This window comes from Halteromyces radiatus (assembly GCF_025201355.1).
Source record: "Halteromyces radiatus strain CBS 162.75 chromosome Unknown BX664scaffold_2, whole genome shotgun sequence".
Lineage (NCBI taxonomy): Eukaryota > Fungi > Mucoromycota > Mucoromycetes > Mucorales > Cunninghamellaceae > Halteromyces > Halteromyces radiatus.
This window is the reverse complement of record NW_026251688.1, coordinates 4,069,273-4,090,482: the sequence shown is the minus strand read 5'-3', so window position 1 is coordinate 4,090,482 and position 21,210 is coordinate 4,069,273. Positions and strand designations below refer to the sequence as shown.

The window sequence follows — 21,210 nt, the reverse complement described above, 5'->3', positions numbered from 1 at the left end:
AAAAGGCGTTGGAATCTTTGGAAAAGTTGGCATTACGGTTCGAAGATGTCAATTGGGGTTATGGTTTAGTATTATTGGTCCAAGCACGCGTTATCAAAGGTATATGTTTTGAAATGGAAGGTCTGATCACTGATGCATTGGAGGCTTATGATGCTGCCTGGGAAGTCGTTGATAATCATTTGGCAGAAAAAAATGAAATGTTGGCTTATTGGATTGAAGATGCTCTTTATCGATCCGTCCTTTTACGTACTTACCAAAAGTAAATTACAAAAAAAAAAAAAAAAAAAAAAAAAAAAAGATTCGTATCCTCATGTACTCTTGTTTTATAGTGCTCCTGTACGTCAAACTCTTAAATCCATGCGTGCTTATTATCAATTATCATGCTCTCATTGGTCTACCCATTGGCGTCCTTATAAACGATGGAACGTGCTCAGCCTATATACCCAATACTTGACAAAAATTCATCTCGAAGATACTTATTTCCCAATGTCTGTCAATGGAACAAATGAAAGGTAAAAAAAAAAAAAAAAAAAAATCAGTGGTTTAAAGAAATAAAATCTAAATAGTATCTACTTTTTTTTTTTTGTTAGTTCACTTTCAGTGATTCAAACGAACTCTTCTCACTTTGGCATTTATGATGAACTTGTCTCTGTCTTGACTCTTTATCGTACATTATATAATGCGTTGGAACCCAAACTTTCGGTCAAGGAAACCAGTAAATTTGTGATTGAATTGTCTAAACTGATTTTTATGGCTCATGATATCATTGGTTGGGGCGAATTGAGTAATATTCGACGTACTCTACAGGTAACTTATAAAAAAAAAGACATATCACAATTACTAAATGATTCTATAGTTTCTATATATGGCCAAGGAAAGGACTTTTAATAATCCATGCATTGCAAGACTCATCTTCTTCACATTAATGCAACTGGGGGATCTGGATGAAGCTAAATATGCCTTTCGTGCATATATGGAAATTGTGGGACTCAGCGATACTGACAAGATGGATACAAATGGAATCGAAGTGACGCCTAATGGTGTTCTAGAAGTCAACGCAAAGGTGGAGGCTATTCAAAAGAAACTCAAGCGGATGGCAAGTTTAAATGATCCTTTGATTCAAGAATCCGAAGCTTTGGTGCTTAAAGTACTATTGGCTGCTATTATTCTTTATGGTCGGGAATGTCAGCAAGGTGTATTGGCTGCCAACTTGGCGGATTTAGCATTGGAATTGGCAAGAGAATCAGCAAGTGGGAATCAACAACTGGATAGCGATCTTTTGGCCAAGTGTTATCGTGCTCATGGTGCTGCCTATGGACTTCGTGCTTTACAATGTAAGTTACAAAAAAAAAAAAAAAAAAAGATGAAATCAAGATTTTATATTTATATTTTTGTCTGTATTTGTTATTACTATTATTATTACTGTTAACGTAGGTGATGAACCAGAATTACGATCCGAATTACATGGTGATGCTCTTCATTCGTTAACCAAAGCAGTGGAACTTCAAGCTACATGGGATTCATATTATGAATTAGCTGTACAACAAGCACAAATGCGAGATATTGGAAGTGCAGTGACATCCATTACTCACTCTATTCAATTACGTTCTGATCATCTTCCATCATGGCATCTATTGGCACTCTTATCTACTTCTCGACAATTCCACCAATTACCAAAGGCCTTACAAGCGGTTGAAGCCGGATTGAAAGCATGTGATCTACCCACGTTTTCACCTCTCAGTAGTGGTATTCCAATGATCTCGTGGAACGGTGAAGATAATAGTCGACATCATTTTGACATTGCAGAAGCTTATTTGACAACGAGAATGACACAAATTCAACTTTTGGAAACTTTGGAAGGACCTGAGACCGTACTCTCTTACTACAGCGAATTGTTTACATTGTATGCAAAATTGGCACAACAGCTTGGACTTGTCAATGGTGAATTAGAAGCAGCAGCATCATCATCAACATCGTCCTCATCCGCCACTTCTTTTACTGAAGAATCCAAAACAAGTTTGATGGTAGATAGTTTAGCTGTACCCGGTAGCAACAACAATCGACGGTCTTCTGTCTCCTCTCGTACTCGATCACATTCTGTCAGTAGCAAGAACAATCATGAATCCATCGATCGACAACGAAGCAATGGTACATTAGGATCGACTTTACAACAACAAGGTGTTACCAATGGCAATAGGGTTCCTAAAGCTAGCAATAGCGAAGAAACGATCAGTAATCGAAAGCCTTCCTCAGACAAGCAACCAAAGGAAAAGAAGAAAAGAGGACTTATTGATATGCGACTTGGTAAACGGATTCATTCTGTTTCCTCATCCACTGGTGCCTCTTTCTCCTCTCAAGATAAACAAAGCCAAAGTAGTACAGGTAAGAAAATGTATAAAACAATGATTGGGTTAACTGATATGTTTATTTATTTTTTTTTTTAGTTTCGTCAAGACAACCTTCACGACAATTGTTGGACAATGTATCATTAGCATCCATGGTGGCACCCTCTTTCTCCTCGTTTACATCCACTAATAATAACAGCCGCCGTGGTAGCGATGCCACCACTCTTGTCAGCTATAATGGCGCCGTTCACAGCAAGGAAAATGCATTTGGACGATACCAACGGGAACGATGGAATACACTAGTGGTGAAACTCTGGGTCATGTGCACAGGATCCTTCATTAAAGCTGGACGATTGGATGAAGCAGTGCAAGCTATTTTGGAAGCAGAAGAAATTGGATTGACGGATGCGGATGTTTGGCATCAGCTTGGCTTATTATGTCTCGAAGCACACCGCTTGAAAGAAAAGAAGAAGCAAAACGATGGTGACGACAGTGATGATGATGAAGAAGAGCTCTACGACACAGCTTTGGATGCATTTAAAAAGGCATTAGCCATCAATCCTGATCATATTCAAACACATGTCGATATGGCGTCAGCATGGATTCACCAAAAGGAAACACAATGGGAATTGGCCGAAGCATTACTGGATAGAACTACACGTTCGTTTGGCTGGGATCATGAAGAGGCTTGGTTCTTATTGGGCTCTGTGTATCGTCATCAACAAAGTTTAGAAAGAGCCAAGGATTGCTTACTTTATGCTTTGGAACTCTCGGAAACAAAACCTTTACGTCCTTTTACTATTTTACCCCGTTTTGTTTAGATCTTTATTATTATTTTATCATTATTTATTACCAATATACATCCTTATTATATCAATTTACATTCAATAAACATTCTTTTTTATTTTTTCTAATAATATCTATTTTTATTCTAAAACCCGTTCTTTTTAGCATAAATTTTCAATCCCCATTTTTTTTTTTTTCGTTTCTTTTTTCTCTCTTTCTTTTTCCCTCAGACCACTTCCCCTCCAAAATAAATGTCTAATTATATCATGACTCTATTAGAAGAATTGGACGAACGATTACGCGTTGTAGAGGAAAAAGGTCAGCAACATTGGTCAAGTAGAGAAAAAGCTCGACAAAGTTAATTGGCATGTTTGAAAAAACAATCAAAGGAACGAGACATTAGACATCCAATCAACATGATCAACGGAAAAGAGTCAAAGTAACGAACAATGTATTGCTCACGGCTTTATCCCATCTGGAAGGTCCCAATCAGGCACGAAAAAACCTGAAGACTATCAAAGCCATGGCTATAGTTAATAATAAGGCAAATGAAGCAAGCCTGGCATCAAGAACACTGAAACTGGTCAAACATACCGGCGAAAGTCAAGCAAAAAGCGAAGAAGGATCTTGAAACCAGATTGGCTGCAGCTGGAATAAGTATTGATCAAGATCAGTGGATCGCCAACGCTGTACTCAGAAATTAATGGGCAAATCGTGTAGAACGGTCGGTAAGATTGGCAGACTGGGAAATCATATTTTACAGCCATTAACCTTTTTTTTTTTAGGAAAGAGAAATGCATCGTCTTCAAAAGCAGTAGTAGCTTCTTCATTATTAATAATACCATCGTCAAGACCATCATCGTCAAGACCATCATCGTCAAGACAATCATCGTCAAGACAATCATCGCCAACATCATCGTCGTCAAGACCATCCTCGTCATCATCAAGATCAAGGCGTGGACGATATCAGTTGTAGTGTAGCTTTTTTTTTTTTTTTACTCGTCGTATTATATTTACCGTACTATAGTATCTGTCATTCACAATAAAAATAAAAAAAAAATGTAAATATCCTGTAAATATAGTTAGAACCTGATTTATCTTGTATTTATTTATAGTAAAGATACCTGATTTTTTCCTGTATTTTGATCCTGTCATTTGTAATAGATACACGAGCCTAAAATCCTGGGAAAGTTCTTGCATAATAGGATCATTTCTTTTTTTTTTTTTTTTTTCAAGGCGGATGGAGTAGAGACCGATAGGGTTGAAAAAATTTGAATCTTTTAAATGTTCTCTATGGATAAATGATTACAAATGGACTACAATCATTGTACACTTTTTGATTCATTCATCTAAAAAGTCAAGATGATAATACTATTTTTTTTTTTTGTTGGACAAGTTTGGAAATAAAAATCATTCTACAACGATCGTCATTATTTGGTATAACTTTTATTTCAATTTCACTTCTATACTATGATACAAAATACCTTGCTTCAATGGTAATGATGATGGTGATGAGGAAGGAGAAGAACAAGAAGAACAAGAAGAAGGAAGTGATGACCCTGGTATTGATGATGATAATGATGATGATGATGCTGATGCTGACATTGATGATGATGATGATGATGATGATGTTGATGCTGGTGCTGAAGTTGATGTTGACGTTGATGTACGAGGAATAATCTTGGGGACAGGTCATGCATCCAGGCTGATATCCATAATCAGAAGAGGATCAGTAAAACAAAATTATCTATATTCATATTAAACTTTGTTTTTAATGTATCTTATTACCTGCTTTTCCTTTTCGGCTAGTGTCACAGCAAGTAGGAGGGACATCTTTAGATAGGCGAGTAGATAGAAAATTAAAAAATAAATCAGTTCAATATAGAAGTAAAGTAAAGTAAGTAAGATCAAGTCAATACAAGTTTTTCTTTTACTGGTACTTACGAGGAGGATGTCAAAGTAGAATCGAAGGAACGAGAAGGACTATTTTCTCTATCAATGCTCGATTATGATGATACTGTGTATGTATTTGCATTATCCATACATAATAAATTTTTTTTTATTAAAAAAAAAAAGATATCTATCCTAAAATATAACGAATACTATTCCAATAAAACCTATCTTGACCATAAAGGATATAAAGCATTCTTGGGTCCCGAGATATTTTCTGCATTTTCACATGATTTTGTCGTATCGATCCACTGTTGATATGTATCTAGAGTACGTTGCCGACCTGGAGGACCATGTTGTTGTCGTCGTTGCATTTGCTGGACACATCGAAGAGCTTCTGTACTATCTTCCTTTGTCTTTGTCGTATCGTACTGCACAAGGTAATCTACTGCTTTCCCGATTAATTCGTCTTGACATCCAAATAAGTGTGGATGATCTCTTGTCCATTCTGTAATGTATATTAGTGCCTGCAAGTTGAAGACCAAATAATGGAAAGGCCGTGTACGTTGGCTTTCCAAAGGCTGATCACCCGTTGTTGGATCGATATGTTCAGATAGTTTGGTTTGTAAAAACGAGCGTAGCATGTCTTCTACTGATGGTAATGGGTACACAGAATGAATCATAACAAGTTGAACCAAGTACCAAGACAGATGATTGTTTTTCTTCGTCGCCACTTGTTTGCCAATATCACTTGTTAAAAGCCATTGCCCGTATTGTTGAAACCATAAACCTATTCCATCTGCAATACGTGCATATCCAGAGAACTTGAATAATGCTGGAAGTACATTGGCCACACATGCAAGTCTAAAGTCTCCCCGAGAGTAAATAATAATAATAATAATAATATTAATCATCAGTACAAATATATATATATATATATTCATCCATTGATATCGTCTCAAACTTACGTTCTTGTACTGATGAGCCCGTCCGGACGTCCTTTTCCATTTTCATTATTGGTACCACGGATGACTTGACCATAATTTACATTTGGATTCATTTTTGTTTCAGGATTCAGGAAAAACACTTCCAGTAAATGAACTGCATGTTTGGCGTATTCTTCATCGCGAAATAGTTCATAACCAAGGCATAAATACATGAACTGTTCTGAGAAATTCTCCAGTTGACTTTGATCTTGAGCCAATTTGACGTCTAGTATATAACAAAAAAAAAAAAAAAAAAGGTGTTAAGGATTATCAAAACCTATTTTCGTCTTCCTCTTGTATATTACCTGGGTTCCGTTTGCCATCTTTTCGAACATATGTGCCGTCGTTTGCATCCTAATAAATAAAAGAGAGATAAACGTGAGTATATATGTTTTTTGTAAAAACATATCTTTTCGGTTTTCTACATTATATCTTTTACTTACAGAAGGCCACCAATAACTACATTATAATACAAACAGAAAGAAAAAAAAAAGTCAAGTAGATGAAATTAATATATATATATACATGTACTTACGGAGCATAACTAAGAAAGTCATGAACATCACCGGAGGCAGCAATATAGGGAGGTTTTTTATCCTTGACAATAGAATAAGGTCCTTTTTTCAAAGCACTATCTGCCAGTTTCTTCAAAGCATCCATAGCCACCTTCAATGCTGCAAAGTCCAGGTCATTTGCTTCACTATCTCGACACTTGGCAACAAGATCAAGATGAATGTATTCAATTTCCGGTTTTCTTGGTCCCATAAGAGAATAAATTTTCTAAGAGTAATTTTATGTTATAATACGAAAAAGAACGACAAAACTTTTTTTTTATTTGAATCGCATGGAAAAGAGCACAGCATTTTTCTGGGTTGAATGCCCGACTCTGGTTACACTTATTGGCTAACAACAACAACATCACATATTCAATCATCATCTAACGAAAATATCATAATTTATCTTTTTTATCATTAATGCATCATCAAACTATAATCCTTCAACATTGTATTGTACGACAGTATGAGCCAAAAATAATTTCAATCATACTCATCAACAACAAATCCCCCCATCATACAAATCCTTATCAAGTAAGCTAAATTATGCTATCTTGTTTTCGACAAATGAACCAAAATACTACTCATCACATTGAAGGACAAATTTTCTTCAATCATAAGGATTCTCTTATTGTAGTTGCATCTTAGGTCCTGAACGGGATTTGAAATAGTCACTGAAAAGGCTTTCAAAACGGTAGCTTATGGTTTTTTTTTCACTCTTTTCTTTTCCTCTTTTTTTTTTTTTTTTTTTTTCCTAGTATCAATATTAGATTGATCTTTCCTATTATGACTATAGAAACTATTGCTGAAGAGTTTTCTTCATTGAAAGAAAAAGGTTATGTTTCTGTTGCCAAAGATCGGGACTCTCAACCACTCAACATGTATTATGAAATCCACGGCTCTGGTATAGAAAAAGTAGTGCTGGTTATGGGTAAGAATATAACAAGTTTACTAGACAAAAGAAAAAAACAATTATAACTCCTTCCTTTTTCTTTTTTTTTTTTTCTTTTTATATGTTTGTCTCTGTTTTTACATGAATCATTAGGATTATCTACACCTTGTCAAGCTTGGGAACATCAGGTACATTTAGAAAGAATGAAAGGACAAAAAAAAGCTGACCTAATAGGAAACGACGGAGTTCTCCTATGATTACCTACTTACCATTTCTACATTTTTATAAATATATATATATATATTTGGAATAACTATATGTAGTGCAAATATTTGGCAGAAACTGGGAAATATACTGTCATTATCTTTGATAATCGTGGTGTCGGAAATTCTGGTAAGTTTATCAGAAAAAAAGTACAAGTCGTTTTTTTTTAATGGATGTCATTTTTTCATTTTCTTTATGATAGATTCCCCTTCCGGACTTTATGCGTAATTTAAAATATGATTACATTTTTATGGATACGTAATTATTGTATTGATGGATTGACCTTTTTTTTTTTTTTTTGATATAGTACCTCACAAATGGCCAAAGATGCATTCGACTTGTTAGATCATTTCGGTTGGACTTCCGGTATTCATCTCGTTGGTATTAGTATGGGTGGCATGATTGCTTTGGAAATGGCTACAACTGAACCTGAAAGACTTAAGACACTGACATTAACAAGCACTTGTGCAAGGAAACTCATTCCAACTGTAAGTTATTTGATCGAAATATGTTTTTAAGACTCATCATTTTTTTTTTTTTTATGTTTTCATAGGTCAGAGCAGTGACGAGCTTGGCTCGATCGGCTTTTATATTGAAAACTATTGAAGAAAGAGTGGATTCCATGGTTTCCTTAGTATACCCTCCCACATGGCTTGAACAAACATGCACGGAAGATGAATCATATCCAACCAACCGACATATGGTCAAAGCAAGAGTTCAACGTCGTAGTACAAAAACAAGGATTCAACCTCTTCATGGAAACATTGGACAAACTGCAGCATGTTTACGACATTATGTTTCTGATGCTCGACTCACTCAGTTTCGAAAAACTGGCATACCAACCATGATTATTACTGGCACTTGGGATTATCTTGTTCGACCTGATTATTCGTATCAAATGCATAAAGTATTGGATTGTCGTTTGGAAGTTTTTGAAGGAGGGTAAGGACTCACACCTGAATGAATCTTTGAATTGATTTTCATTATTGTTTGATGTAGTGGCCATGGACTCATTGAAGAACAAAAGGAAAAGTACAACGCCTTGCTAGCGGAGCATTTCTCACAAACTAGTCAGTGATTAGAATAATTATTATAATAAATAATAAACTGTGATTCTACTTATTTATATGACAACAATGGATTTAATTTGGATGAACAATGAAGGATACTTTTTCGTGAATTAATTTCATGCCAGCAATGGCGATATTAGTGCTTTCTTTAATTTACTCCTATAAATGCAATAGTAAATTATAAACAAAAATAGATGTATTTCAAGAAAATCCGGTTGTTTTATGTTGTATTCTAATTTGGTACGTTGATGATGACTCTAGAAAGGTGAAGGCAAAAGTTTTTTTTTTTTTTTTTTGCTCACTCTCTTGTACAGATTGAAAAAAAAAATGGGATGGATTTTTTGATTTTTACAGCCAAAAATTTGAAACTCCTCAGCCAAACTTTGGCTGTAAAAATAAATCATCGAGGGGTCATCAGGCAATTTTTGGAAAAATCGATATTGTACATTAGCTGGCAAGATAAGTAATAAAATGAGATTAAATGATATTAAACTACTTTTTTAAGAGGAATCTAATGGTATTAGTTTCATTGGAGGATGGTCATTATTGGATGAGTTATGACTAAATTGACATTTCATTTTTAATTGACTCTATAAAAGGTAAGATATTAACTGTTATGAAGACAATTGAAAGAGAATGGTTTCCTCTACATTAGGTCTAAGTTTGATGAATTGATGGTGAGTTTTGAGTGAATTGCAAAAGAGCATAAAAAGGATGCTCTCCATAGAGTGGAACTCAAGATGGCAGCGGGTTTTGAAGTTCTTGTGCTTGTCTCTTTTTTTTTTTTTTTTTATTTTCCAAATTGTTTGAGTTGGTTTCTTTTCTTTCTTCCTAATCATTTCGACATATCCAAGTTTTGTTTCATACCAAGTGTCACTATGCCTCGTTTTGATTATACACAAGCTCTTGAAGAGTTAAAGACATATCGTATGACCAATGAACGTCAGTCTGAGAAGGTGGCTTCTCTCGGTGCACGATTATTACGTGATAACTACACAACCAAACTTGGAGACGAAGGTAAGAAAGCAACAATAAAAAAAAATAGAAAGGTATTGACCAAAGTTTTTTTTTTTTTTTTTTTTTATTTGAAAGTTTGGCCTCTTTATGAACAAATATGTATTGCTGCTTTGGATGTAGATGATCAAAACTTGGCCAATGTAAGATGAAAGGAATATCTTTTGTCACGATGGACAGGAAGATACGTCGTATTGACTCTTTCTTTTTTTTAGGTATGTATCGACCACTTGCAAAAACGATTTGGAGAATCATCACTTCGATTCCGACGGTTGCTTGGTATGCGACATGAGGCGGCAGGACGATTGGATGAAGCACAACAAGTCTACGATAGTATCTTACAAGAAGACGAAACTCACATGGTAAAATAATTTATCTATGGAATTTGTAGTAATAGAGACTAAATTATTATTATTATTTTTTTTTTTTGGATAGCTTGCTTCTAAACGACAGATCGCGTTATTCAAAACCAGGAACAAGGATCAAGAAGCTGTGGAAGCATTGACGAAATATTTGGATACTTATTACGATGATTTTGAAGGATGGCTTGAACTGTGTGAACTTTACCTGACTAAATACATGTATGAACAAGCAGCCTTTTGTTGTGAGGAAATGATCCTATTACAACCTACCAATCATATTGTGTATTTGAAGTATGCTGAAATCCTTTATACGTTACAACATTACTCTTTGGCATTAAAACATTATTGCAAGGTTTTGGAATTATGTACTGATCATGTACGTGCTTTATATGGATTACATCTGGTAAGTTTTTTTTTTTTTTTTTTTTTTTTTTTTTTTTTTAATATAATATAAGGATAAGCCTAACTTTTGATTACTTTTATTTGTTAGTGTGCTTCCAAATTACTCAAGGATACTGAAGTACAACATGCTGGCAATCTTCATGCTCTTGCTACCGAACGTTTATTGGATGTATATCAAAAACAACCTCATGAACAACGCAAAATAGTAGAATCTTATTTATCTAATATAGAATTGAATCAAAAATAAAAAAGTTATTTTATATCTATCTATCATCAAATATATGTATATATTTTTTTTATTGTTTGTAAAAGATGATCAAAATAAAACTACACTATCAATTGTTCTATACATATATACATAGGAGTGGAATGATGATCATTATGATCACCATCGTCTTGATCGTTTATTGGTGGCAAATTTCGGGCTTCGTGGGATGGTCAGATTTACTGGCAAATAGCGTGAAACAAATGACTATAAAAAATAAAAAAAGTCAATACAAACAGTATGTATATATGATTGAGCACTTACACGTTCAGATGGATCAAGATGTTCATTTGTATGTTGGTCCTTGAGTGTATCATCATCATCATCATCATCATCATCATCAGAAATAGAAATATCATATTCATTGTCTTCATGTGAATGCTTCGATATCATACTGATGCGTGTTTTGGCGGTAGTGCTAAATCGTCTTTTCTGATGCTGTTTTATAAAGTCGGATAAGCGCTGATGCTCGCTGGGTATGATCCATTGTCTACTTTTAGTATGTGCTTCGTCAATCACTCTTCTTGCACGATTCATTATTGTTTCCATTTTCCATGATGATCTTCCTAGGTTCCCATCGCTAACAAGTTTGGGTATATGTCGATAGGATTGAACACGTGCGATGAGTTGTAAGAGTGGCGATGATGGTTGGTCATTGCTGTCGTGTTGATCATCCATTTCTACTGAACGTGGACGTTTCCTTGACACCGGGGATTGTCGTTGTGATTTGATCTGCGCAATAAGCTTCAGTAATGGCGTTTCAGATACAATTGTATTGGCGTCCGAAGAACGGCTGTTATTCTCAGGTGTTGCAGTAATATCATCTACTCTTTCAGTGGATACTCGCTTTCTAGTCGGTAGTCGTAGTTGATTTGGGGATGATAAATGTTCACTCTGATCTTCCATGATATGGTCGTTTTCAGGTGTTGATGAAGAGTAGGCACTATTTCCAGTTGCTTGTTGTTTTTCCTTCCCTGCTGTTTCTGTGTCCATGTGTTGTTGTTTCATTGTTAACGTAGACTTGTCTGCGATAGATGAATCACCCAAGATTGGCGAAAGAAATTGATTTGTATTTGATGAAGACAATGGATTGACTTGTTCCGTATTGATATGATTGCCTTGATCATGCTGTTGTATTGCAGGTGATACATTTGAAGTAAGCGGAGAAGTTGGTTTTGGAAACGAAGGAGCAGTACTTTCTTCAGTTGAGATGGGTGATATACGTCGTCGCCTCTGCGGTAACTGGATAGATGGGTGTCCATCCTTTGATTCCTGATGATCGCTTTCATAACTAGGTTCATTTTCTATTGCCCTTCGAGATGGTAATGAAATTCGAGTAGATCCTCCGTTTGATGTTCCCTCATTTGAGCTATTTTGATATCCTTGCTGTTCCTGTTGTGTCTGCGTCCGTACCAATTCCTTCTTCATGTCACGTCGTTTTAATGGTGTTCGTCTTTGTGATGGTGAGTTCAAATAGACATCTTCTGTATAGTTAATCGGCTGATATTCCAACGTTTGGTAGTCGTTCATTTCCATGTAGTTGGATGTTTGAGATTCCTGTAATTGTTCTTCTCTGGCTTTGTCCAAATTTCCGTCTTTTTCCATGCTGTTATTGGAATTTTTCAACGTAGATAACGACGATACAGATAAACTGGAAGTAGCTTGTCGTGCTGTAAATTAAAAAAAGAAAAGATAAAAAAAAAAAAAAAAAAAAAAAAGAGGTCAGACTATACTCTGTGATTTGTTATTTGTTTTTTTCGTCATCTTTACCAAACCATGTGTCTCCTTGATGATTGTTTTCTTCTTCCGTTTTGCCAAAATCATAATATCGTGGAGCATCAAAGTGCCATAGTTTATCACTTGTGTTGGACATTTGTATATTAAGGAAAGAAATGTAGAATAAAAAATACTTTGATGGACGCGCGAAAAAAAGAAAAATGAAAGTCGGCGTTTGATTTCATCATTTTGTATGATACTTGATTCACTTTAATTTAACGATTTCTTTGCTTCAATAATCTCAATATTGGATAAAAATGCTCACAGGTCATTGCACACTCGCCTTTGATCTCTCGTAAAACTAATTTATATAGAACAAAGGTTCGATGGAGGAAGAAGATGTATTGAAGATAAGAAGGAAGGCATCTTATTGGGTGTATGACTTCAGTTGAATAGGTTCAGATGACTAGTGATAATATGAAACGTCGTAGTGAACTAGTAGACATAAATAGATTTTTTTATTGAATCAACAAAATAAATAACTGAAGGAGTATGGTATCTAAACTAAAACCAACTAGAATCTTCTTCTTCCTATAATAAAGAATATGTAAACCATTTAGCAAAACGATGATAATGATAATAATGATGATAGGATGGTAGAGAAATAAAAAGGACAGTCAAAAAAAAAAAAAAAAAAAAACTTACCACTATGGTATCTCCATATCTATCCGTTTCAGTCACTAAACAATAACGTTAGCATATATAAATTCTCATCCTCATTTTTTTTTTCTCTACCTGTAGTTGTATCCCTAAACCAGCCATCTTCCTTTGTCACAGTTGTCGTATTGCCATATTCATCTGTACATATATATGTATAAAAACAGGAATAAGAAGAGATCATAAGGTGAGTTGATCATTGTAGGCGAATGTCATCATCTCCAAGTTGAGCTTTCCCTTTTTTGATTTACCTGTTCGAATAGTTGTTTGTCGATCATCACCAAAGAGACCACCATCTTGATTAATGATAGTTGTAGAGCCACCACCATAGCCATCTCTATAGTAATCATCCCGATCATAACCACCACGGTATCCTTCCTCTATTATATAGAAGGGGAAAAAAAAAAAAGAGAATCAGACATCAATTCAACAAACATATATAAAAATGAGATAAAACAAGATATATATATAAAAAGTAGACCACTTTATAAGAGTTTTAAAAAATAAAAATAAAAGAAAAATAGTAAAAGAGTTCTTTATTTCAATACCACGCACCTCGTCTTTCGTTTTCCAATTCTTCAATGCGACGATTTTCATCCTTTTCATGTTCAATGAATTCACCAACACCTAAGCCGACAAGCCCAGCTAAGGCAGCACCCGCAGCAACCTTGGCACCAGTAGAGAATTTTGAACCAGGCTGTTGTTGTTGTTGTTGTTGTTGATGTTGTTGTTGTGGATAACCTTGTTGAGGATAAGTTTGTTGAGGATACCCATAGCCTCTTTGTTGATCTTGTTGGGGATAACCTTGTTGAGGATAACCTTGTTGAGGATAACCTTGTTGAGGATAGCTTTGTTGGGGTGGAGGAGGAGGAGGAGGATAGTTGCCATAGTTGGGTGGTGGAGGAGGAGCGTTATATTGCGAGTTTCGTGGATCATCCCAAGTAGTTCGGCCACCATTATTATGATCAATAAAATAACTAAATAAATAGATAGGTTTAGTATCATGTTTTCATATCATCATTATTTACTTACTATCGACCATCAGGTGCTTGAGCACTAGCCCATCCTATTCAACAGTAACGATAAGATTAGTTGTATCTTCTTTATGATTCATCCACCGTTCTCGATGCAGTTCTTACCAGGAGGTAAAGCAGACATGAGAAAGAGATTGTATATAAAAAGTTATAAAAAAAAAAAAAGAAGAAAGAAAGGAAGAAAGAAGGAAAAAAGTAAAAAGAAATACCTCATTTTTTTTATTTCATCTTTCATGCTCAGCTGAGACCAACGTTAGACACTTAAAAAAAAAAACATCCAAATTTGGAAAAAAAGCATTCCTAGCCTGTTCCTTTGAACACAAACCACAGTAAAGTCATAGAATTACAAAAAGATAAAACATATATATTTATATATAAAAAAAAAAAACAAAGTATACAAATAATAAAAAAAATAAAAACTAAAATTATACTATACGGGATCTATTCAAAACACCTTCAAAAGATCATCAGACTTCCATGGAATCTTTTCGATAAGCTGGTCGTTGAATTACAGTCATCAAAGACATCAGTCGTTGCAATCGTTGTAATTGAAGCTAAAAAAGTATAAATTATCTATAAATATCTTTTTTTCTTTCATAATCCGACAAAAAAAAAAAGAATACTTACGAATGCAGGTAGATAATTATTGGTCACCACAGTTTCAGGTTCAGGTACCTCATATGGGCTATCATCCAATGACACATTGTCCAGTAGTAAAATATCATTTGTGTCCCCACTGCTGACTCTTGACGCCACAGCTCCAAGAATATCATTACTGATTGGATCCTAAACGTTATATAAAGAGAGATGAGTTGTTTTTTTTTGTTGTTGCTATAGTTGTACAACAACGCCAAGAGTCTTTTTTTTTCGCACTTACTTCATAGTCGGCTACATAATAGTTTTGTAATAACTTTTGTACTTGAGTAGGAGCAAGCAACCAGCATACATCATAAATAGTCGTAATATCTTGTTGTGTCACTTTTTTCAATTGTAATAATTTAGCTGCTTGCATCAAATGTTCCAGTTGTAAAGTCGCATCGGCCACCTCATGTGATTTGCACCATTCTTCCAATCGTGTAATATTGTATTGAATTTGCATTGCTCGTTTCCAAGAGTTATAATTTCGACGCATCACCAAATCGTTGAAAGTAGACACACCAATCAATTTCAAAAGTTCTGTCAATACTTGTTCAATCACCGAAAATGATACATAGTAGCACTTCATCGCACGGTAAATTCGGTTCAAAAAGTTTAAAAGTTCGTCCATCGTGAATGCAGGTTGATTGGATCCAGCCAAGATCTTGCCAAAGAATCGAGAATTATCAGTCGCAATAAACCCGGGTAAAGATTGATATTCAATCAATGCTGGAACTGCCATCTTGTTTAATCGCTTTTTGAGTTCCGTCAACCAATGATGATAAATATTGTCTTCAAGGCATTGTAATTCGTATTTCACAGTTGCAACCAATTTTTCAAAATCATGCCATCCAACCGCACGTCTTCCATTCATCGAATTGAAATTCATTTCCCTTTCTAGTTCTTGTTCAGTTGAGCATACCAATGATAACAATTCGTGAGCATTGGATAACCAGTAAGCACAAGGCACAATAGTATCCTCACCGCTAAAACCCTAAAAAGTATGAGAATAGATCAGTACGAATACTCATCTTCTCTCTCTCTCTCTCTCTTTTTTTTTTTAATACTTACCAAGCAATATTTCTGAATAGTATCCATCACAGTGAACAAGACACGTTCAGATTCTGCCAAATAGCCATAACGCCACATTTGAGTAATACATAAGCCAATGTTGTGGGCAGGGAAGACCACTTCTTGATGTGCAGGTAATTGTTGTGAATTGGGAGGTAATATCTTGAGATTAACAATCAAACCATTTAAGATTTCCTCGTCCAATAAACCTTCGTCTTGTAAAATGGTTCGTACAGCTTCTTCCGGATTGCCTTCAGCTTCCACAGCTTGAAGATGCTTGTGATCTAGGGACATAGGACGCATTTGTTCAGGTTCAGCATACACCAGTTTGCTGGGAGATGTTGTAAAATCTGAGTGTTGATTGTTGATACCGCTAGATTGTCCAGCAAGGGAGAGAGGACTTTGCATACGATGAGCTGCACCACCAACTCCAGGTGTAGAAGGTGAGCGTCCGCCACGTTCAGGTGATAATCCACGACCAGCACCACCACGAGAAGAAGGTGATAAATTGCGGGGATAAGGTGAATTAATTGATCCTTGACGTTTGGGTGCTTTGAGACTTTGTGATAATTGTGTCTTGAGGGCTGCAATTTGATTCTTGAGTTCTGCTACATCATTATTGTGAGATGCCGAATTACTATCTGTTTGGATACGTGCAGGTCGTAATTTAAGTTGAGCCATTTCATTCTTTTGCTTTTCAATTTCATCTTTCAATTGTTGAATTGTATCATCTCGTTGTTTGAGATCCGCTTGAGACACTTGGTATGTTTCTTCCAATTCACCATATGCTTGTTGTAACTTTTGGTATTCCATTTTGGTTTCAGTTGCTTCAGCCAATGATATTTCCAATGATTTTGATTTGCTTTCCATCTTGTTGTACTTGTCAATCCATGATTGTACTTGAGCTTCTAATTGTGTTGTCTTGACCTTGAGTTGTTCTTTTTCATCCTTGTGCAATGTTAAATGTTGAGTCAATTCAACCACTTTGCTTTCCAACTTGTAGGACACTTGCTGTAAATGTGATGCTGATTTGGCTTCAGCTCGTAATTGTTGCAGATGCTTTTTGGCTTGTCGTCGTCGAATATTGGCTTGAATGCTGGTGATAAATTTGCGTTCTCCATGGATTCTCTTGCGAACAGCCCTATATAGATATATATATATATATATTAGTCAACGACCTTTTTTTTTTTTTTCTTTTCTTGAGTTCTTCTATTATTTACCATCCTCGGACAAGTCGTTGAATTTGTGTAGCAGCATGATTTTCTCGGAAATGAGCAAAGTAACGTCGAGCTAATAACCGCTTTGAAGCTAATACAAAAATAAATAAATAAAGAATTAGTGTACCGATCTCTTTTTCCCTCCTTTTTTTTTTTTTTTTTTTTTTGGTTTCTATTTACCAGCTTGAAGAGAGATCACAAAGGCCAAAGTACGCTTTTGTTTTTGTCTTGCCAAATAACCACGAACATGAGCTTGAATAACCACAGCAGCATTGTTTTGACGGATCAATTCCATATTTCGTTGAGCCACCTTTTTCCTTGCCACTTGTTGTAATCGTAAAGCTAATTCCTTCATACGCACATACCGAATTCTTGTGATAAAGCGACGCATGTTCTTTTGTAAAAGGACAGTACATTCATTCCAACGATCAGCACGTAATTTCTCCAAATAAGCCAGTTGACCAGCACGGAAGAAAATCTTTGTAAGCCCTACTTGATACTTATCCTTGTCTTGTATGGCCTTGTCCAAAATGGTTGAGCAAAGTTGATGTAAATCAGGATTGAGATGAGGATCCCAGTATTTTGAATTCACCAAGGCATAATATCGATCAGCAAAGTCGTCAAATGTCCATCTGGAAGGGTAACCAGCACAACTGATTCGGATTGTTTCTAATACACCACAAGCACGTAATTGAGCCAACACCATATTTGCATCGAACACCCAAGCAACCTTGGCTTCATTTGGTTTGATACATCGAATATAATGCACATTTGTTTGTCCAATGGTATCCATCAAACTGATCAAAGATAATTTGAAAATAGATCCTAATGTTGGTTTCTTGTTTGCTCCACCCACAGGTCCTCGTTTCATCGGTCCAGGTTTTGTTGATGCAGCAGCAGGGGCAGGATTTTGATTGGATTGAGCGGAAGCATTGGCAGCTTCAGTAGCAGTGTGTAGCATGTCAACCAAAAATTGAGAATCAGAATGTTGTAACATGGTCAATATTTCATCTGGTACTGTATCCTTGTTCTTATCCATAAAACCTTCAGCATCATATTCTACTTCATGAGCATAATGTACAACTGTAAATGCCTTGTTTGAGAATCGTGGCTTCTTAAAGTAGTTTTTGTACGTTGGAGTGGTAAAGTTGTTGTATAATTTGTCACAAAAACCTTGGTCGGATCCGGACGGTAATCGTGATTCCTAAATAATATGAATAGAGTGAGTTTTTTCTTTTTTTTTTTTAAAAAAAAAAAAAATCTCATTCCTTAATTTCTTGTCACTTACTTCGTCCAACAAAGACAGAATACCTAATTTGGCCTCAATCATTTCAATACATCGTTGATTGTCGCTGAATTCAATAAACTTCCAATCAATCTTTTCTTTGACATATTCTTCTTGTTCTAGCTTGAAAACATGTTGATTGAACTAGTATGTAATTAAATAAAAATAACAAAAGTGAGCAAAATAATTCATTCTTCAATTCACCTTTGTTTTTCTCATTTACCTGTTGTTGAAGTTTTTCATTAGCATAGTTGATACAGAATTGTTCAAATGAATTCTTCTTGAAGTGTTCAAAACCATAAATATCCAATACACCAATAAAAGTGGAAACAACACCTTCTTCTTGGCAAGAAAGACTACGATTGACAACATCCACTAACCAATCAAAGAGACTTGCATATATATATTTGGCGACGGAATCCTTAACAATATTAGCTTGAGTAGGATTAAGATTGGTAACAATACTTTCGGATCGAGTGATGATTTGACGTCGAGTAAGCCATTTCTTGAAATCCAAAGGCTTAATACCAAGTAGAGAAGTAGCAGTAACTAAAGAAGGTTCATCAGAGGCCAAAGTTGCATCATTACGACCACCAATTTCGATATTCCCAATATGTAACAAGGCAGCCAGTAAACGGAAAATTTGCCATTGAGTTTGAACAGCAATACCCACCATAGAAAGCGATCGTTGAGTTAATTCGAATTCTTCAACATCATCCACACCTGGAATCACGCCTGTACCACTTTGATTCAAATAATGAAATTTAGTCCAATCTTTCAAATCCAATTCCTTGCGTTCATTGATAGGTGCACCTGAACAAAGCTAGATGTAATAAATACATTATTTTTTTATAAAAAAAAAAAAAAAAAAAAAAGGAAGATAGACGAAATCAGTAAAAATAAAGAAAAATAATAATAATAATAATAGAATATCAAATAATTTGGTTGTTACCTGATAAAAGATGTGATAATTTCTTTCAGTTTCTGGTTGAAAGATCAATCGAGATCGTTCCAAAAGATAAGTTCGAATCTTGGCACCAACGATATTACATGATTTATCGAATTGGATCTATGAAAATAAAAATCCAGTTTTAATTGACAAAACGTTTTATCTTTAAAGTCTTCTTTTTCTATACTTACTTCAATATATTTCCCAAAGCGAGAACTGTTGTCGTTTCTTGTAGTTTTTGCATTCCCAAAAGCTTCCATAATAGGATTTGTAGCTAGATAAAAAAAAAAATCACGCAAAATCATTAGCGTCTCCTCCTTTTTTATATATCATCTGTCATACCTAAGATTTGTTCTTCCACTTCAGTCATTCCACCTCCACCTTCTTTAGTTATCTTGCCAACTGATTCCTTGTCATCTGCTGTAGCAAAATACCGCATAATATATTTGGCACTCACTGTTTTTCCTGCACCACTATTAAAAAAAAAAAAAGAAAAAGAAAAAGATGAAATGAGATTCAATATAGAAAAGTATAAAAATAATAATACTACTATTACCTTTCACCAGATACAACAATAGTTTGATTGGTTTTTTCACGAATCATACATCGATAAGCATCTTCAGCAATAGCAAACAAATGAGGTTCCAATTCACCACGTCGACGACCAGAGTATTGTTGGATGATATCAGGTTCATAGAGAGGTACACGATCAAAAGGATTGGCTGCAATCAGCACAATACCAGAATAAGTATAAATATTACGTTGAGCATATCGAATACGAATTGTGTTTAATACTAATAGTAAAAAAAGAAAAAAAAAAAGAGTATAAATTTAATTTAGTTGATGACGAGAAGTATATATATATATAGTTTCTTACCAGAAGGTTCATTCAAATGAGAAAGGTTGGTCAAATCATCAATATTTTCTAATCGAGGAGGGTTTCTAAGTGGAGGTAAAGTAGCACCATTATTCTTTTCCAACAAGCGTAGTTTTGATTCAAAGACATGTTCCTGAAGTAAAAAAAAAAAAAAAAAAAAAAAAATGAGAACGTGTACAAAGTAGTTCATCATCTTTTTTTTATTATTTAACTTACCCTTTCAGATTGTTCGTCGTTTTGAAATATAATTTTGACATCGGTATCGGTCACTTCTTTGGATATCACTTCAGCAGATACCCAAGCTTCGTTTTCATCTTCGAACCAAGCTTTGGTACCTTTGCTATAAACTTCAATGGCCTGAAGAATATGAGGTGATATTTCAGCCGTGGCCATCTTTATCAGTTTCTTTTAATTAAAGTCTAAAAAGAGAAACCAATAAAAAAAAAAAACAAAAGAAGGTGAAGAAGGAAAAAAAAAAAAAAAAAAAAAAAAAAGAAAGAAAGAAAAGGGGTAAAAGGGAAAAAATGGGCTTTGATGAACACAAAAAAAAAAAAAAAGTCGCCAAAGCATTAAAGTTTCAATCTCCGGATCATTTTCTTTTTCATATACTGATCTCTCTCTCTATATGATACTTGTTTGTCACTGTAAACTGTATTCTATATTGCATGCTTTGATTATCACACTTGGATGTTATGCAATATAATAACATATAATAATAAAAGAAGAAGGAAAAAAAGAAAAAGATATGCAGATGTCTAAATATATGCAATTTGTTGATAGGAAAACTCATTATTTGATTTATGTTATTCTCATAATGCAGTAATGATCCCTTTTATATATATATTTCTACCAACCTCTTGGCGGATAATTCAATCTCC

The 21,210-nt window shown here is 34.9% G+C and overlaps 7 protein-coding genes across 7 annotated transcripts; 3 read left to right on the top strand and 4 right to left on the bottom strand.

Annotated features, from left to right (window-relative positions):
• The first annotated feature begins 832 nt into the window (after positions 1-832).
• On the top strand, positions 833-3,264 carry BX664DRAFT_84715 (uncharacterized protein). The gene is made up of 3 exons (XM_051549764.1): positions 833-1,334; positions 1,435-2,382; positions 2,445-3,264. The coding sequence occupies exons 1-3, from the start codon at positions 866-868 to the stop codon at positions 3,164-3,166; spliced, it is 2,139 nt and encodes a 712-aa protein (XP_051403919.1). The 5' UTR covers positions 833-865; the 3' UTR covers positions 3,167-3,264.
• A 1,879-nt stretch (positions 3,265-5,143) lies between these two features.
• BX664DRAFT_327001 (putative alginate lyase) lies at positions 5,144-6,809 on the bottom strand. Its single transcript, XM_051544336.1, has 5 exons — positions 6,543-6,809; positions 6,451-6,466; positions 6,313-6,361; positions 5,990-6,233; positions 5,144-5,885 (listed from the first exon to the last, which is right to left on the bottom strand). The coding sequence occupies exons 1-5, from the start codon at positions 6,770-6,772 to the stop codon at positions 5,249-5,251; spliced, it is 1,176 nt and encodes a 391-aa protein (XP_051403918.1). The 5' UTR covers positions 6,773-6,809; the 3' UTR covers positions 5,144-5,248.
• Positions 6,810-7,304: 495 nt separating this feature from the next.
• On the top strand, positions 7,305-8,851 carry BX664DRAFT_326999 (Alpha/Beta hydrolase protein). Its single transcript, XM_051544335.1, has 7 exons — positions 7,305-7,492; positions 7,607-7,641; positions 7,777-7,846; positions 7,920-7,941; positions 8,025-8,205; positions 8,271-8,659; positions 8,717-8,851. The coding sequence occupies exons 1-7, from the start codon at positions 7,348-7,350 to the stop codon at positions 8,793-8,795; spliced, it is 921 nt and encodes a 306-aa protein (XP_051403917.1). The 5' UTR covers positions 7,305-7,347; the 3' UTR covers positions 8,796-8,851.
• Positions 8,852-9,584: 733 nt separating this feature from the next.
• Positions 9,585-10,844, top strand: BX664DRAFT_293347 (TPR repeat protein 35). Its single transcript, XM_051542039.1, has 5 exons — positions 9,585-9,804; positions 9,880-9,944; positions 10,017-10,163; positions 10,237-10,566; positions 10,654-10,844. The coding sequence occupies exons 1-5, from the start codon at positions 9,666-9,668 to the stop codon at positions 10,810-10,812; spliced, it is 840 nt and encodes a 279-aa protein (XP_051403916.1). The 5' UTR covers positions 9,585-9,665; the 3' UTR covers positions 10,813-10,844.
• Positions 10,845-10,870: 26 nt separating this feature from the next.
• Positions 10,871-12,714, bottom strand: BX664DRAFT_383928 (uncharacterized protein). The gene is made up of 3 exons (XM_051549147.1): positions 12,601-12,714; positions 11,095-12,500; positions 10,871-11,037 (listed from the first exon to the last, which is right to left on the bottom strand). Exons 1-3 carry the CDS (start codon positions 12,701-12,703, stop codon positions 10,951-10,953), a joined length of 1,596 nt encoding a protein of 531 aa, XP_051403915.1. The 5' UTR covers positions 12,704-12,714; the 3' UTR covers positions 10,871-10,950.
• Positions 12,715-12,866: 152 nt separating this feature from the next.
• BX664DRAFT_84629 (uncharacterized protein) lies at positions 12,867-14,531 on the bottom strand. The gene is made up of 7 exons (XM_051549762.1): positions 14,403-14,531; positions 14,296-14,329; positions 13,819-14,240; positions 13,515-13,643; positions 13,342-13,404; positions 13,252-13,286; positions 12,867-13,137 (listed from the first exon to the last, which is right to left on the bottom strand). The coding sequence occupies exons 1-7, from the start codon at positions 14,419-14,421 to the stop codon at positions 13,111-13,113; spliced, it is 729 nt and encodes a 242-aa protein (XP_051403914.1). The 5' UTR covers positions 14,422-14,531; the 3' UTR covers positions 12,867-13,110.
• Positions 14,532-14,614: 83 nt separating this feature from the next.
• Positions 14,615-20,781, bottom strand: BX664DRAFT_326990 (P-loop containing nucleoside triphosphate hydrolase protein). Its single transcript, XM_051544334.1, has 14 exons — positions 20,549-20,781; positions 20,333-20,465; positions 20,012-20,249; positions 19,798-19,928; positions 19,647-19,729; positions 19,459-19,575; positions 18,730-19,329; positions 18,510-18,650; positions 17,402-18,425; positions 17,225-17,312; positions 16,005-17,145; positions 15,175-15,927; positions 14,925-15,083; positions 14,615-14,851 (listed from the first exon to the last, which is right to left on the bottom strand). Exons 1-14 carry the CDS (start codon positions 20,723-20,725, stop codon positions 14,765-14,767), a joined length of 4,872 nt encoding a protein of 1,623 aa, XP_051403913.1. The 5' UTR covers positions 20,726-20,781; the 3' UTR covers positions 14,615-14,764.
• Between the last annotated feature and the right edge of the window lie 429 nt (positions 20,782-21,210).